At 63.0% G+C, this 17,199-nt stretch overlaps 1 protein-coding gene across 1 annotated transcript; it reads left to right on the top strand.

Annotated features, from left to right (window-relative positions):
- Positions 1-1,551: 1,551 nt before the first annotated feature.
- On the top strand, positions 1,552-16,278 carry MXD4 (MAX dimerization protein 4). The gene is made up of 6 exons (XM_054486569.2): positions 1,552-1,769; positions 1,862-1,961; positions 5,683-5,712; positions 11,180-11,294; positions 12,459-12,621; positions 12,993-16,278. Exons 1-6 carry the CDS (start codon positions 1,706-1,708, stop codon positions 13,148-13,150), a joined length of 630 nt encoding a protein of 209 aa, XP_054342544.1. The 5' UTR covers positions 1,552-1,705; the 3' UTR covers positions 13,151-16,278.
- The last annotated feature ends 921 nt before the right edge of the window (positions 16,279-17,199 follow it).

Raw genomic sequence — 17,199 nt, 5'->3', positions numbered from 1 at the left:
GGCATGCAAAACACAGGGAGATGCACACGAGGCTTTCACATGAGTCCTGGTGCTAAGGTTTTGCATTTTGTTCAGTTTCGTTGGCAGCAGCAGCCCCTGTGCCCCACTGAGTACTTCTGGAGGGGTCCAGCCACCTTATGCCTCCACACTCTCCAGCCTGCGGGGCCTGGCCCTTGGCACATCCAGGCCACCAACCTCAAAAATCAAATCAGTGAGATGGGTCGGACGAGGTGGCTCACACCTGTAATCCCAGAACTTTGGGAGGCCGAGGCGGGCGGATCACGAGGTCAGGAGATCCAGACCATCCATGGTGAAACCCCATCTCTACTAAAAATACAAAAATTAGCTGGGCGTGGTGGCACGCGCCTGTAGTCACAGCTACTTGGGAGGCTGAGGCAGGGGAATGGCTTGAACCCGGGAGGCAGAGGTTGCAGTGAACTGACATCACGCCACTGCATTCCAGCCTGGGCAACAGAGCCGTCTCAAAAAAAAAAAAAAAAGTCAGCGAGAGGGTGGGGGGTGCCGAGGCCAGTCTGGGGCTGCCAGTCCTGCCACCTCCTGGGCCAGCCTTAGGGTCAGGGGTCACTAGGGAGACCCGCCAGCCGGGATTTGATGAAGGGATCACTCCCGTCCCCACTTAGGGCATCCTCGGCCAGAGGTAGCCAGCGCCTGCCTCTAGGAACGTCCCTGCCCCTCAGGCCAGACACAGAGCATGCAGTCCCCCACTCCGGGGAGCCTCTCGACTCTGGCCGCACGTCTGTGTCCCTTCCCCAGACCTGGGCCCTCCCTCAGCTCCGGCGTCTACTGGGCGATCTGACAAGCCCGCCCGCTCTGGGCCTGTTTCCCCACTGACACCCTCAGAGAGGCCTGGCTCTTAGGCTCAGAGCGTCTGCGTCCCTCTCCGAAGTCCCGGCCCTTCCCGGGGCCACTCTGCGCCTGGCGGGGAGGGGAGTCGTTCACGGCCCCACGCGAGACCCCTGGGCAGAGCGCGAGGCCTCGTCCCCCCGCGGAGCCACTGCTTTCGTCGCGCTCAGACCCGGCGGCGCGGCGCGGCGCGGCGCGGCCCGGTCCGGCGCACTCCCCGGAGCGCCCTGCTGCGCCCGCGTATCCGAGACGCTCCTGCGTCCTAACAGGCCCCCACGCCGGCGGGCGGTCCCCGCGCGCTGCGCTTCCTCTCGGCAACGCGTCCGGCCGCGGCGCCCTCATTGGCCGCGCGCCCCGCCAGCGGCCATTGGCTCGCAGTGCCTGTTTTACATAGGCCGCTCTGGCCAATCGGCGCGCGGCGCCTACTTAACATGCACGGCGGCCGCCAGTCAGCTAGCGCGGGGGCCGGGCCACCACGTGCTGTTGCTAAGCTCGGGCTTCTAAATTGTTACTAGCGCGGCCGGCCTATCCCAGCCCAGCTCTGCATCTGTCAACATTCTCGGCCAGGCCCGAGGCGCTCGACCCGTCCCCATTGGCCCCGGCCCGGCCCGGCGCCCGCCCCCGGAGCCCGAATGCCGCCTCCCATTGGCTCTGCGGGCCGCCGCTCTCCCTTATGTGTCAATTTGAGGGCCTGAGGCGGAGGGTGGCGGCCGAGCGCCGGAGTCCGCGGAGTCTGGAAGTGCGGCGGCCGGGCGCGCTGGGCGGGCGGCGAGCGGAGCCGGCCGGAGCGGGCCGGGCAGCGGCCGCCGCCGTCCCGGGGCGGACGGGCGCGGGCAGGAGGATGGAGCTGAACTCCCTGCTGATCCTGCTGGAGGCGGCCGAGTACCTAGAGCGCAGGGATCGAGGTAGCGCTCGCGCCCCATTGTGCGCCCGCGGCGGTGGGCGGGCGGCGGGGCCGGGCCGGGCGGGGGCCGCTGACTGCGCCGTGTGTCCGCAGAGGCCGAGCACGGCTACGCCTCGGTGCTGCCCTTCGACGGCGACTTCGCCAGGGAGAAAACAAAGGCGGTCGGCCTGGTGCGCAAGGCCCCGAACAACAGGTACCGCCCCCCGCTCCCGACCCCGCCCGGCCCGGTCCGAACCCCCGCCCCCGCCCGGAGCGTGCTCCCCGGGCCCCGATTCCCGGCCCGCGGCCCTCAGCGCCGCCGCCGCGCGCCCCGGCGGCCAGCCTGGAGGAGGAGGCGCGCAGGCCGCGGCCGCAGCCCCGCCCGACCGGCCCCGCCCTCGCCGTCGCCATCTTCCCGCGGCCGCGCCTCCCGGGCCGCTCGCGTAAACAGTGCCACGCGTACAGCGCCCGTCGCCGGGGTCCGCTCCCGCGCCCGCTCCCCGCCCCCGAGTTGTTCTGGACTTTTCCAGGCGGTAGAAAAGTTGTCAGCGGGCACTGGACGGTGCCCTGTGCGTCTGGGGAAACACGCTCAGCCAGGGTCTCCGGGGGCTGCCGGCCCTAACCCCTTCTCTCCGCGGGTGGGTGGGCGGCCTCCTTTCGACTGGCTCTGCCAGCCGAACTCTGCTGCTCGGCCACCTCCCCCCACCCCCAGGAGCCTAGGCAGAGAAGGCGAGTGGAGGCGCTGTCCTGGGCCCTCACTCCTCCCAGGGTGCTCACCGCTCCTGCCCAACCGCTTGACACAGCGAAACTCCAGCCACCAGTGTGGGGGTCCTCTTTTTTTTAAGACAGAGGCCTTTTAAGGGGGCGGGAGGAGGGGGCGGGCTGCAGGGCAGGGGCCCCATGAAGTCGTTACTCCTGGTGCCAGCTGCGCCCTCCATACCTTGATCTCGTGTTCAGGCAGCCAGAAGCCCTGAAGCTGGGGTGCGTGCAGGTCCCTCGCGTGGGGAGTGGGGACCCTGGGCCGGGGCTCTCCGGGGATTTCCACCCTCCTGGCTGCTGTGAGGACCATAGCACACCTGGCCCTGTCTGGGCCCACCTTGGCCCAGCCCTTCCGTGTGAGCAGGGTGGGAGCTGCGTTTGTAGGGGGCTTCAGAGCCCCAGGGCATGGCTCATTTCTGTGGTCTGCCTGTTCTAGGGAATCAGAAAGGCTGGTGCAGGGACTCATTTTTGTGGCAACCTGAGCCAGGCGAGGAATTGGTTGAGTCTCCAGCTGCCCTGGCTGGGACCCGTCCCTGAGTCCCAGCCGCTGGTCCCCTACTGGGGACAGTTTGGGGAAGGACAGGAGTGTGAGGAGGGGACCATCGCCTCAGGCCGCCTCAGTGAGCAAGCCCGGCCCCCGCTGCTGCTTCTCACCAAACCAAGTCCCTGACCCGTGGCGAACTCTGGGGCGTGAACTGGGGCTCCCCCAGCATGGAGTACCCAAAGCTGACAACCAGCGTCCTGGCCAAGGCTGCCTGAACACTGCCTCTATGCTGAGCGTTTCGCACACGCAGCCAGTTCATCTTCACCCCAGGCTCAGAGAGGCGATGTGATTTTTCTCTCTATGGCCAAGGAAACTGAGGCAAGGAGAGGTTTGGTTACTTGCCTGCCACTCACCCACCTCTGATGACGCCTGTTCCTGAGATGGGGTCCTAGCTGTCCACGTTCTGCTGGTACAGAGACCATGGGGGCACTGGTGAGGGAGACAGAGGGCTCCCCAGCTCTGGTGCATCTCCTCCTGGCTCCTCTGGGCCGAGCCCCGCTCCCCCGGGGCCTGAGGCAGCCCAGGGCTGGCGGCTTGGCCCCTTCCTCGGGTGAGCAGCACTGCCCTGGAGGTTTCCTCAGCCAGCCCAGACAAGTAGCTGGGCAGAGGAGGGGGCCAGAGGGTCTCTGAGCCCCTGACTTGTCCCCACCTGTGAGGCTTCCATGCTCTGCCAAGGTGAGGGAGGGGACATGGCACAGTGAGGCTGGGGCAAGGGGTAGGGAGTCGGGCCGGAGGACAGTGTCAGGGTTGAGGGAGGCGGCAGGGCAGTGGGGCCAGCCTGCAGGGGGGTCCATTTTGTGGGAAGTGTGCTTGTCTCCTGGGGTCACGGAAATGCTGGGAATGCACTTGGCCCGGCCTCAGCAGGGACAGGTCCCACCTCTCCTGAGGGATAGAGTGCTCCTGGGACCCATGTCGCAAACATCCCCCTCAGTGGACCCCAAGGGTCTCTGGGCCCAGGAGGAGCTGCAGGAGGGGCCCTGGCTGCTGGAGGAGGGCCCCCTGTCTCCAGGGTAGGGTCCAGCCCCACGCCACCCTTCAAGGGGTAGGCAGGTAGGCTTTTATGTTGAAGGGAACCTGCTGACCCCGACCTCCCTCTTGACTACAGACCCATGTGGCCAGGCTGCAGTTTGGGCTGAGGACAGAGAGTACGCCTCATTCCTGCGGCCTGCCTATTCTGGGGAAGCAGAAACGGTGGCGCAGGGGTCTATCTCTGTGAGGCCAGTGAGGAGCATATGGCTGTGGCCTCTGCTGGCTCTGGCCGGCCCTGGCTGGCCCTGGCAGTGATTCTGAGGCTCCTTGTCCAGCCCATGTGACCAGCAGGCCCTCCCGGACCCTGAGACCTGGATCTGGAGGCTCTGCTGAGGCTACACAGGGAGGCCCAGGGTTTGTTGGTGCAGCGGGTGGGAGGAGCAGGCCCTTGACCTGAGTGGTTGGGACAGGAGACACAAGATCCCAAGTTCCTGAAGCAGGCAGTGGTCAGCAAGAAGCTTCAGGAAGGAGCCACGTCCTGAGGGCAGGGAGAGGCCTCATGGCTGGGTCTGGAGGTGCCCCGAGGTGGTCTGAGCTCTCTGCCCACCTGTGCAGCGGCATCCTGGGAGGCCCGGGAGCCCTGGCTGGCCTGTGGGGTCCTGCCTGGACTGGGAAGGTGGCCTGGAGCTGGGAGTGAGGTCCCCCTGCCTCATTATCCTCCAGGCAGATGCTGTGGCACACCCTGTGGTGCTCGGAATTGTGTGCCCGCGTCTGAATGGGCAAGACAGGTGAGCAGCAGGTGGGGCCACTGTCCCCAGAGAGGCTGAGCCCGGGCCTCCAGGGCAGCCCATCCTGCTAGCACACAGCCCCTGAGGGAAGTGGGAGGGCTGGCCTCAGTGTCCCCCTGTGCCTACCGGCCTGGGAAGCATCCACGTCTCAGAAGCCCCTCTCGTGGGCTGACCTGGCTGACGCTGCTGTGTCCCTGGTCCCCATTGGTAAGGTGGGCTATGGTCACGCAGGTGTGTGAGCCCGAGAGAGTGGTGGTGTCAGGACAGGACCACCTGTGTCCTGAGGGCCTGGTCTCTGGGCTCCATCTCCACCTGCTGTTTGTCCTGGGTGCTAGGCTGCTTTGGCTCTAAAGACACAGCTGGCCTCAGGGTTTGGGGAGCAGGGAAGGCAGGTGGCTGGTGGGAGTCAGCGCCAGGACCTGCTGCTGCTCCCTGGGCCTCCCCATCCCTCTGGAAGGGGGCCTGGGTCCTCCTGTCAGCCAGATTCACCACGGGCCTTGCTAGGTGGGCTGGTGGCCCTGGGCGCCCTGGACCTGCCTGCAGCTCTGGGCCTCCCTGTGAGCAAGGCCGGCCCCTGCTGCTGCTGCTCACCAAACCAAGTCCCTGACCCGTGGAGAACTCCAGGGCGTGAGCTGGGGCTCCCCCAGCACAGAGTACCCAAAGCTGACAACCAGCGCCCACCCTTAGCATGTGGTTCCCCCCACCCTGGGTGGGCAGCTGCTCACCTGCCCCAGGCCTCACTGCTCTGGGCCATTCCGGGACCCAGACACAGCCAGCCACTGTCTGCAGGTCCTGGCCCCCTAGGAGGGCGCTGCTCTCTGTGCCCTGGTGGTCAGGCAGCAGAGTGAGCTCTGTCTTTCTGTCTTTCTAAACAGGTCTTCGCACAACGAGCTAGAAAAGCACAGGTAAGTGACTCCCCAGTCCCCCGCATGAGCCCGACACCTGGCCTACCCTTCTACTGAGGGTGTGTGGTGCGCTGAGCTTGCCCCTGTCCTGGGCATGGCCAGCTGTGCTGCCAGGCTGTGTCCTTGTCTTGGGAATGGTCAGACTTGGAAGAGAAGGCTGAGGTCTGTTTCAGGCACTCTGTGCTAGAGGCAGGAGATGGCAGGAGGCCCAGGCCATGCTTTCCGGAGCTCATCCAGGTGGGGGTCAGAGACGTGGAGCAGGGCCCCTTGTGCTGTGTGACAGTCAGGGCCCTTGGCTTTCAGGACAGTGGTCTCCAATCTGGAGGGTTCGGCTCTCTGCCCTGTGCATTCTGGGGTCTGCCTTCCGAGGAGCCGTGCTAGAGTCTTGTCCGAGGGGCAGATGGAGGGCAGCCAGTCCCTGGCCGCGTGGGAAGCTCCAGCCCAGGGCAGGATTCAGGCGAGCTCTCGAGTAAAGCTGCGGGGTGTTCATTTCCACTGGTGACAGCTGGAGGCAGCTAGGGCTGCAGGCCCAGCTCTGCTGGTGGGGATGAGGTGCAGGTGAGCTCAGGGACCTAGGGGCTGGCAGTGGGAGCCCGGGGTGAGTGCAGAGGCAGCCCTAGAGGCAGGAGCCCCCATGCCAGGACCAGGAAGAGTCCCCTGAGGGATGCTGGGCCATCGCTCTCTCCTGACTTGTGATCCTGTCTGTGAAATGGGTCAGCTCTTTCCTCCCTTCGTGGTGGGGCAGGTCTGCGTGCTGGCTGAGCCCCCCACAGTCCCCTCTAGAAAGGTTTGGTGCTCGGCCAGTTCTCCGCCTCCCCCCCATGTCTACCCCCACAGCAGCACCAACTTCCGTTCTCCTGGGATTCAGGCTGCTGGCTGGGGCGGGCAGCTGGGCAGGGACAGAACGCAGTGTTCTCTGAGGAACTGCACTTCCTGGACAGGTCATGTGTGTTTCGGGGGGTTCCCTAGAGGCCACAGAGGTGGGGGCAGGTACAGGGCCCAAGAGAACCAGGCAGGCCTGGAGTTGTTCCAGGCCTAAGGAGACCAGCCTAGCCTTGACCAGGACTCAGGAGCTGGGGCAGGCACGTGGGGGTGTTCAGGGAAGGCTTCCTGGAGGCGGTCCCTGGGAGGACAGCCCCCCAATGGGGATAGACTAAGGGACAGTGACATTGGGGGAGGGTGGGTGGCAAGGGCATGGCAGCCCTTGGGGAGGACAGGGGACCCCTGCAGCTGCCCTTTGACCTGGTTTTGCCCTCTGTTCCTCCTCCCAGAGGCTGCATTTAGCCAGGGCCTCATGGGGCCTTCTTGAGACAGAGAGGAGGGGTGGGTGGGCAGCCAGGGTGTCTCTGTGGACTCCCCCACCCCAGTACAGGGGGTCTCTGTCTCTGGCTGGCCAAGAGGCGGACGAGGACAGCCCCAAGCACCTACAGGCCTGGAGCTTGTGGCCCTGGATCACAGCCTACCTGATGCCAGCTGCTCCTGGCTGCAGGAAGGGCTGCGTGCTGTCTGCTGTCTTGAGAAAGGAAGGAAGCCCCTGGCTGGGCCACCCAGCCATCCCCGGGAGGCAGGCCCTGGACATCGCTTTGCCCGGAGGTGTCCCCTTACTGGGGACTGGGCAGGGCCTGTGGGACTTCCCCTGTGGGTGCTCTGAGCCAAGCCTGCCCAGCCCTGCTCCTCCTCCCTTTGTAGAGAGGCAGCTCCAGCAGGTCTGAGGCCGTTGCCAACCCCAGGGTCCTGGGGACCGTGGAGGCCTCGCCTTCTTGGCTGCTGACCTCACTGGTCCCATTCCAGGCTCTGGTCTTAGTGTGTTTTGGGGGAAGGTCCTAGCCTTCTTTCCTGGCCCTTGACAGCCCCTGGATGGCAGGGCCTATCCCAAAGGCCAGTCTAGAGTCCTCAGCTGAGTCCCTGCCCCACATTCCCCCAAACATGTCCAGGAGGTCCCCAGGAGCCCCCTGCAGCCCAGCCTCGTGCTGATGCAGCCTCACATGGCTTTCACATACCTCGGGAAGTTCTGTTGGCAACATCTAGAAAACGCAGGCAGAGAGAGTGGGAGGCACGCTTGCTCCTGGGCCACCCCCAGCTCCCTGTCAGTGGCAGCGGCAGCGGCAGCCAGGTTCTCTGGTTGGCTGGGACGCTGGCGTGGAGCCATGCCCTCTCCGTGCCCTGGGTCCCCCTCTGGGCATGGGGGTTTTTGGGGGAGCTGGGAAGTGCTGCGTCAGAGGTGGGGCTGCTGTCGATACCAGCCCAACACGCTAGGCCTGCAGGCGGGTTCTGCCTCCTGAATCCACACAGGGTTCCTTCAGGAAGTGGAGGTTTTAAAAGCCCTTTGGATGCCCAGGGACAGCCGTGGGGTGCTGGCAGGGGGCCCAGAGCACTGCAGCGGCTTCAGAAGGGGACGGCTCAGCAGGTGCCCAGTGCAGCCCCGGGCCGAGAGGCTTCATGGCTCAGAGGGGTGGGTGGGGATCTTCCTGGGGTTCCACAACCAGCCACTGGTAGAGTTGGCTCCAGGCCACTGCCGCTGCCCAGGGCAAGAATTTCTGTGGCCTCCAGCCCTGGCGCCCACCCTCCTGGGCCAGGTGTACCTGTTACCGGGTTTTGGACAGTGCGTATGTGTGGTCAGATGGCTTCTGTTTGTCTCTCGAGAAAGGTGTTCCGTGATTTCTAAAGTGGTCTGTTCACGGACCTCCCCCGCACCCCACCCCAGAGACCGCATCCCAGGCACTCGGAGGCTGAGCCACATCCTCCACTGCTCCCCACGGGCACTAACATTGCCGATGAGACTTGGATAAGGAGGGGACCTTGTTCTCCATGTCCTCACTTGATCTTTCACCCGACACCACGTACGTAAGTCCTGTCCGCCTGCGTCAGGGCGCACTCCTCCACCTCCTCATCCCTGATGACTGCACAGGACACTTGGCTGTGCCACCAGCGTTCTTAGTGATGACCCTCTGGTTTACACAGGGACTTCCGGACGGTCCTGCGATGTGCCTTGGTGAGCGCAGACCTTTGCGGATCTGGGGGGATAGTTTTGTAGGACCAAGGCCCTAGAAGTAGAGATGCTGGTTGGCGGTCAGTGATAACTGTGCCGATGGCCCTTCAGACCTGTGTCCCCTTTTGCTCTCCCACCAGCAAACCATCAACGACCCCTCGAGTTGGCTGGCGCAGGAGCCATCCCTTCTCACGTCAGCCCGTCGGAGGGTGCAAGTTGTGCCTCCTTGTTTGTGTGTGCATTTCCTGGGTCTGGTGAGATGGAGCCGGGCGTTAGGTTAGGTTGGCCCTCGTGTCCTGCAGCCTGTTTGTGTCCTTCGCCCGTTGTGACATCGAGGCATTCTGCTTTTAATTTTTGATGTGTATGAGCTCAGAATACCACAAATACTAACCATTTGTCTTTTATATGTATTGCAAAGATTTTTCTACTTGTTATTTGTCTCTTAGCTGTGTTTTTCTTTCTTGTGCAAACGTGTTTCTCTGATTGTCACAGCAATGTGTGTGTGTGTGTGTTTTTTAAGCATAGAAAACCTGGAAAATACAGAAAAGCACAAAGCTAAAGAAATAAAATTGCCAGGCGCATCGCCTGGAGACGCACGCTCCCTGTGCCTTGTTTTATTCTGTCGTCTCTTGTGTGCGTCTGCTCTTTTATTTTTTAAACAAAATTGGGTCACTTGTCACCTATGTGGTTCCGTATTCTAATTTTTCACTTAACGTTCATGATGTGCATGTGTAACACACTAAAATGATAATGAGGTTGTTTTGGGGTGGTGGAATTTGGGGGTACTTTTAATTTTTTTTCCTTTTTGTTGATTTGCATTTTTAAATTGTTCTGCAGAGGTCACGTAGTGCTGATGTAATTACATGGTGGGATGGAAAGCCATTTGCTAAAGTGGACCAGGGAAGGAGGCCCCTGGCAACGTCCCCACTTGCAAACCTAGTCCCAGTGGTGGCTGCAGTACAGTGGCGACGCGCCTCGGGAAAGGACCCCTCCCTGAGCAGAGAGAGCATGCTTTGGCCTCTTACCTACACAGTTCCTGGGGTGGGGGGTGGCAGGGCGCTCACTCCTGTTGGAGGTGGGGAGGCTGAGCTTCCAGGCACTGGGGTGGTCACAGAGCGGCAGCCTGGGACCCCTTTCCCTGCACCTGTGCATGGGAGACAGCGTGGAGATGTTGAGGATCTTGGCCCTGTTCAGGCCACCTCCAGGCAGACCTCCCGACTGGCAGGACTGTTACCGCTGCACCCAGCAGCCCCCTCCTTTCTCAGGCTCCTCCTCTGTCCAGAGGAAATGGCTGTCCCTGCCGACGTGACTCCCAGGGGGACAAGATTTGCTGGGCTGGGGAACGGTAGGAGCAGACATGCCAAGGCTGGGGTGCTCAGTGTTGGCTCCACGTGGGGAAAGTCACGTGTGTAGACATCAGCTGTGGCAGGGCAGTTGGGCGGCAGGTTTTCAAAAGACAAAAAATATTCCTACCCCTTGACCTGGTCATTCCACTCGTAAGGATTTACCCAAAGCAAAGTGTCCTATATTTGGAAGCAGTGTCTGTGGCCTGCACGGGATGGGTGAGTCTGTGGTTGAACATGGCAGTGACAAAACCTCCGGGGGCCCCGCACTGCCAGGCAGGTGCACGTGGGCCTGGCCAGGGTCCCAGGCCGAGTTGACGCCTCTGCGTGAGCTGGGCTCCCCGCACCCCTTGAGCTCCACCAGCCTCCCCCACAGACAAGCAGGCCAGCAGGGAAGGCGGTGTTTCCACAAGGGCAGGCCTAGGATGAAACCAGGGCCCCTCTCGTGAGGTGCCCGATGAATGTGTCCTGGAGGATTGTGGCATGTGAGCAAGTACCCTTGAGTGTGAACAAGCAAGGAAGCACCACTGGGTGTCATGGCTCCAGTTTTGTGGAAAGTGGATTCATCCGTGGATACGGGGACAGAATCTGGAATGAGGCAGTTTCCAAGAGGATATGAAACTTGGGTTGGAAGGGCCTGGGCCCTGGCCCTCCCTTGACCTAGGCTGATCATGTTTCCATGGTCACAGAAGTGACAGAGAGCACGTTGTGCACGATGAGGTGGAGAGACGTGAATCTTGTCTGGGTCCCTCCAGATCTCTGGGTGCAGCCTGAACAGCACCCCTCGCCTCACCCCACCCCTCCCTGCAGGTGGACTCCAGGGTGGGGATGGGGGAGGGGGGATGGCAGGGGGGCGAGCTGGGGCTCCTAGGCAGTGTCTGGCGGTGGCGCGCTGAGGCTTTGCAGGCCATGGTGAGCTGGGCGCTTCTGCCGGGTGTCTGGGGGCTGTGGGTGTTGGGCTCCTCCTGGGGACGGGGGGCGGGGGTTCCCAGCCAGGCCAGGAGGGGATCCTCAGAGAGAGACCCTCAGCACATCTGCAGCAGTGGATGGTGGGGGTGGGTCTGTGCAGGGCCCTGCAAACTGCCTCCTGCCCTCCCCCACCCCAGCCTGATGGTTCTGTCTCTGGCTCTTTCAGACGAGCCAAACTCAGGCTGTACCTTGAGCAGCTCAAGCAACTGGTGCCCCTGGGCCCCGACAGCACCCGTCACACCACGCTGAGCCTCCTGAAGCGGGCCAAGGTGCACATCAAGGTGAGTGGGCCTTGCCCTCCACCCTGCCCTGTCTGGCTGCCTCAGTGTCCCTGCACGCCCTGGGGGTGTGCTCACAGGGGACCCTGGGCAGCCCTTGGATCAGAGGGCCTGAAGGTGGGTGGGGAGCCATCTGGTGGGTGTGTGTCAGGGGCCTGGTGGGTTTTGCCAGGGTGGAGGAGCAGCAACAGGAGCTGCCAAGGGGTCGAGGCTGTTCCGTGGCTTGTGTCGGGTTTGTTGGGTGCTGATGGCATAAGAAGCCGCATTGCAGCATAGGCTGGGATGGAGAGGAGGAGGTCGGGGGACAGATGGCTCCCTGGGGCCCTGGGCTGTGAAGAGGCAGCTGCTGGAAGGAGAGAGGGGGCCAGGGTTTCCTGGGTGCCATCAGAAGGCAGACTAAAAGTAGGCAGCCTGATGGGGGTGCCAGGGTGGAGGTTGGGGCAGTGGGAGCTGGCAGTGGGTCTGGGCTCAGGGAGACATTCCCTGGGGCAGCCCCCCAAAGGACTTTTGACAGCCCTGTTGGTTTGGGGGCCTTGTGACATTTGGACCAACCAGGGCAAATCTCTGTCTGCTCTGAGGGCCTCTTCTGCCAGTATAGGCATGGTCACCTTCAGGCTGGAGTGTCAGGAGCTTTGAGAGGGGCACAACCAAAGCCCTGGGGGCCTTCACAGAACAAGCAATGTCTCAGTGGGGCCCACAGGAAGGTTTAGAGAGGGCAGGGCACAGGTGTTGCAGGGACAGGCATGGTATAGGCCGTAGCCCCATGGGGGCGGGCAGGACTGGGAGTGTGTGAGGAGACCCGCTGTAAGCAGGGACTGTCCTGGAGACAGTGCCAGCCAAAGATCGGGTGGCACTGACCCGCTACCACACATGGCTCAGCTTGGCCAAGGCTGCCTGGTGGCTGTGGGTATTAGAGCTGGGCCGTAGACAGAAACCACAGGGCTGGGAGGTGGCATCTGACTGTGACCGCCTGGCTGGGACAGGGAGGGACCCACCTCAGGCTGTGGGGCCGGCGGATACTGGGCACCCTGTGGCCTGTAGCCTTGGCTAGGTCTTGTCCGGGATGGGGAACCTCCCGGGCCCAGGCCTGGGTGCCCTGGTGCCTGGCCAGGAGGATGGGGGGACTCCCCTTCCCACTGTGGGCTCACAGCCCCCCCTTGCCCCCAGAAACTGGAGGAGCAGGACCGCCGGGCACTGAGCATCAAGGAGCAGCTTCAGCAGGAGCATCGTTTCCTGAAGCGGCGCCTGGAGCAGCTGTCGGTGCAGAGCGTGGAGCGCGTGCGCACAGATAGCACGGGCTCTGCTGTCTCCACGGACGACTCAGAGCAAGGTGGGGCGTGGGGCGTGGGGCAGCCTCACCTGGGCCTCCAGGTGCGCAGTGGTGCAGCTCCCTGGGTGGAGAGGAGGTGCCTGGTGCTGGAGTTGGGGAGAACCCTCCCAGCTCCCTGCTGCACTGGGGTATGTGTCACTGTCTAAGTGCAGAAGGGACGGGACAGGGAGGGTGGGATGCAGAGGCTGTGTGGCCCACTGAGGACTGGCTGGGTTCTTAGCCAGAGCCCTCCTGGCATCTCCTGCCCCAGGGCCCAGACAGCACCCTCTGCACTTCTGCCCCTCTGCCCAGAGCTTCTGCTTCCAGAAAAGGGAGAAATGGGCTGGCACCCTCAGAGTGGCCTGACCCCATCCCCACTCTGTTCTCCCTAGAAGTGGACATAGAGGGCATGGAGTTTGGCCCTGGTGAGCTGGACAGTGTTGGCAGCAGCAGTGACGCGGACGACCACTACAGCCTGCAGAGTGGCACCGGCGGTGACAGTGGCTTCGGGCCCCACTGCCGGCGGCTGGGCCGCCCCGCCCTCTCGTAGGCCCGTGCCCTCTGCTCCTTGGCCTGCCTGCCCGCCAGCCACGTGTGTCAGCCCTCCAGTTTTCCTTCAGTTGATGCCAGCCTCTCCACAGGCCCACTGCTGTGCCATTCTGGAAGCCCCAGTTGCCGCTGGGCTGCCTGGCACTGCCCGCTTGCCGGTCAGGGCCTGCCGAGCTGCCTGCCCCTTCCAGCTGGGCAGAGTCCCCTGCAAGGAGGCAGGGCCCAGCTTCCACGTCCGGAGCCCTGGTCAGCATAGCCGCCCACGGTCTGTTCTCAGATTCCTAATCATTCCAGAAGTATTAAACGTCATTGCTGCAAACCTCGGCAGGTGCCGTGTGAGGGGCTTAATGACCACCACAGGGAGCTCAGACCCCAACCCTGGATCCCAGGAGAAAGGAGTGGACCAAGGAAGGAAGGAAGGCAAGGCTGTCTGTCCATCCGTCCGTCTGTCCACCTACCTGTCAGTCCACGTAGGTTCCTGGTGTGGACAAGGGATCTGTGAAGGGCGGGACCTGGGTGAGCACCTGGGGCAGGTGGGTGGTCAAGGTCCTTCCCACCTCGCAGGTGTCAGAACCTAGGGCTGGGCTCTCGGGGCCGGCCAGCCCAGCCCAGCCCACACCGAGCTGGGCAGCGTCTGCTCTGGTAGGACTGTCAGACGCACACACGCACGCACTTAGACACACGCACTCATGTACATGCTCTCACACACGCAGACACACCTGGGTGTCCCGAGGTCACACGTTGTGGAGATGATGGCCTTCAGGGGTCATCTGGCAAACAGCCCCTGGGCTGTGCCTGGATCCCCCTCCAGCTCCCGCTCACCCACGCCCACCCAATAGTCCTGCCTGTCTGCACAGGAGAGGGGCTTCTCTTCCTGGCTGGGGCTGGGGTGAGCTGGAGGCTGCTGAGTTGCAGCCGCTGGGTCCTTGGGGGCTTACTCATCTCCCTTTTTTAAACAAAAAGCAAAAAAGTAAAATGCTGCACTGCCCAGCAGCCCGGTTAGGGCTCCTGGAGCCACCTTAGGAAAGGGCTCCTCATGAGCTCTGCTGCGGCAGCCTCAGCTGGCAGAGAGGCTTTCCCAGAAAAAAAAAAAAAACAAAAAAAACAAACCATTTTTAAAAAGAAGAAAGCCTAAAGACTCTCAGCCTAGGGACGTCTGTGTGTGCCGCCTCTGTTTCATGTACCAGATTTTTGTACTCTATTTTCCTAGCTGTTGTTGCGTCCTTGTTTGCTGAGGGGTGGGAGCCACCCAGCGTCTCAGGGACCTGTCCCTCCGTCACGTCGTCAAAGTGTGCCTTGTGTCTTGTGTCTGGCCTTGCCCTTCCCACCAGCATGTCCCTCGTGGCTCAGGGTGCCCCCAGGCCTGCCCAGCTAGTGCTGTCCTCCCATCTCCTGTGGGCAGCCCCTCCCGGCAGCCAGGGCTTCCTGGAGGAGATGCAGCCAGGCCCCTGTGGGTGGCACGGAGGGGCTGTGACCTGGTCCCTAGTATTGCCCTCCCCAGTGGCTGGCAGGGGCCTGCTTGCTCACTAGAGAGATGGATTCTCGCCTATCACCTGACTCGAGTCCCCTGCTTCCTGGCCTAGGCGAGGGTTCCAGGTTTCAGACACTGGCAGCCAATGAAGACTGTGCTCACTGGGTGGCGCAGGCCTGGCACGAGGAGGCGTGCACCCGCCTTTCCTTCCTGACGTTCTCTGTCCTTGGGGCTGGCCCATAGCAGTGCCTGCCGTGCCTCTGGTACATCTATAGCCAATTTCCATATCATGGGGAAAATTCGTGTCTATTTTCAGTCGTACGCATAGACGCCCCAGGATGGGGGGGGCCCTTTGTGGCGGAAGGGGTCCCTGGAAACAATTCTGGCACAGAACCTGCCCTGCAGGCTATAGGGTGCATGGAGCTGAGGGGCATCCGAACGCGTTGCGGGTGGTTGTGAGGAGGCCTGTCTGCATCTCCTTCTGGCCCCACTGGGGTCCAGGGGTGCCAAGAAAGGAGCTTCCCCTGCCTGCCTGCCTGAGTCTGTCCCCCCAGGCTTCATTTCAAACACCGTGGCACCTCCGAGCAAGGAGGGCCGTGTGTAAAAGCTTGCTTCCCCAGCCAGCACTGCAGGGCCCTGAGGTGGTCATGTCCCTGCCCTCAATTCTTGAAGCACCAGCTCCCTGCCCCACCCTCCAGTGCCTGGGGCAGCCGGGGGCTTCTGCTCTCATCTCTGACCAGCAGAATCCACCCGGTGACCAGTGGTGGCCCCTCAGCCCACCCTCCCGGCAGCTCAGCCTGTGGCTCTTGAGGCTGTGGTTCCCACGTGGACTGGGAGGCAGTCTCACAGCCACCCGGGGTGCTGTTCAGCTGCCCCTCCCTGCCATCAGCAGGTGGGTGAGGGGTTGCCCACTGGGTGGGGGCCTATGCTAGGAGTCACCACATGCTCCAGCCTCTCACTGCTCCCTGTCAGGGGCCCAGGCTGCCATCACTGGAGGCTGCAGGGACCAAGAGGCCATCACCATGTCTATAGACAGCAGACAGAAGCAGAAAGAGCCGGGGGCTCCGGAGCCTCTGTATGTGCCCTCCCAGCCCACACCGGTGCTCTCGACCACTGAGCACCCAGACTCAGGCTTGGGTTCCCCAGCCTTATTGGAAGGCAGCTCCCGCATACCAGGGTAACCCCCGCAAACCACATAGCAGACCCCTGCCATCCTCACACAGTGGGAGAGGCTGCAGCAAGGCTTTGCCTCTGCAGACCCCATCTTAGTGGCACAGTGCTTGGGCCTGTGTCCCCGGGTGGTGGAACCCTGTACCGGTCTGTGGCCCTAGGGGCCCCGCTCTGCGGTCTGCCCCGGCCCATGCCGTCCGCTGGGCGAGGCAGGCTCCCCCGTGCCCTGCCTCCCTCTGTCAGGGAACCTGGGACCCCCTCCCCACTGCCTGCACAGAGGACCCTGACCCTCGGCCAGCAGGGTGGCCCCAGGTCCATGTTGGGCACTAGGGCAGGTTCCGTGCCAGAGTCAGGGGCCACATGAGGGCCTGGTGCCGGTGAGGGGGGTGTGCGCTAGAGGGAGAAAGGGGCCCCCGGCCACCTGTCCACCATGTGGGCCGTGCTGTGTCCTATGTCATTGTAATATAAATACAGATTTTTATATCTCACCCTGCTGGCTCTGGCTCTTTCTGTGATTGTCACTGTCACCGTGCTTCGCGCCCTGCCTGCGGCCTCCAAGCAGAAAGCCTGGCCCAATGGCACAACGCCATGTGGCCTTCGGGCCGTGGCCCTCGTTGCCCTACCACAGCCTCTTTCCTGGGAGGCCTGACGGAGCACAGCACCCCGTGCCGCCAACCACACCGGGCCTGCCGTCACAGCTGCCTCCCTGGATGCTGTGGCGCCTGGAGCTGGGTGAAGGCAGGGTTGAGGTGGGCGCCCCCACGGGCCTGTTGGCCAACTGCATGCTCTTGTTGCTCTTGTCCCAGAGGCACTGGGACTTTGCCTCTGGCCCTTGTGCTGGGGCCCTGCTGGCCGAGGACAGCCTGCCCCCTGGGGTGCTCCATGCCAGCCAGGAGCCCTCTGCACAGAGGCTGCTGGCTCTCAGAGCTGCACTGTGAGAATCCCTCTGTACCTGTTCCCAGAACTACCTGGGCACAGCTTCTGCTTCCTGTGATGGGGACCTGCCGTGCTGAGGTGAAATGAGATGGTGTAGCCAGCTGTCCCCTTGTGCTGGTGGTGACCATGGAGACACAGGCTCCTGTCATGCCCATCACGGGGTGGTTGTGAGGCGATGGGACTTCACGCAGTGGAGAGAAGAGGCCTTGTTCTCCCCCAAGCAAGCCGGGCTGGCTGCCCGCTCCCCTACAGGGAGGCCTTTTGGAGGGAACCCCCCTGCAAGCAGAGATCTCTGATCTGCCGAGGGCCGGGGTTGGTGGGGGTGTGGGCCCAGCTACCCTGGTGCAGAGGGAGGAGTCCTGGGGACCCCAGCAGTGGGCAGCTGAGAGAGGACATGCCTGCCTTGAGTGCTGGAGAATTGATGGAGCTGGGTGGTCATACGGGGGCTCCTGAGTGTGAGGTCGTCACACTGT

This window comes from Pongo pygmaeus, chromosome 3 (assembly GCF_028885625.2).
Source record: "Pongo pygmaeus isolate AG05252 chromosome 3, NHGRI_mPonPyg2-v2.0_pri, whole genome shotgun sequence".
Taxonomy (NCBI): Eukaryota; Metazoa; Chordata; class Mammalia; order Primates; family Hominidae; genus Pongo; species Pongo pygmaeus.
Note: the sequence above shows the minus strand (reverse complement) of the source record. Positions and strands in the feature narration are given on the sequence as shown.

Coding starts and splice junctions, on each gene's coding strand:
- MXD4 (XM_054486569.2), top strand. CDS start 1,706: ATGGAGCTGAACTCCCTGCTGATCCTGCTGGAGGCGGCCGAGTACCTA. Junction 1,770..1,861: donor CCTAGAGCGCAGGGATCGAG/GTAGCGCTCGCG, acceptor GTGTGTCCGCAG/AGGCCGAGCACGGCTACGCC. Junction 1,962..5,682: donor CGCAAGGCCCCGAACAACAG/GTACCGCCCCCC, acceptor CTTTCTAAACAG/GTCTTCGCACAACGAGCTAG.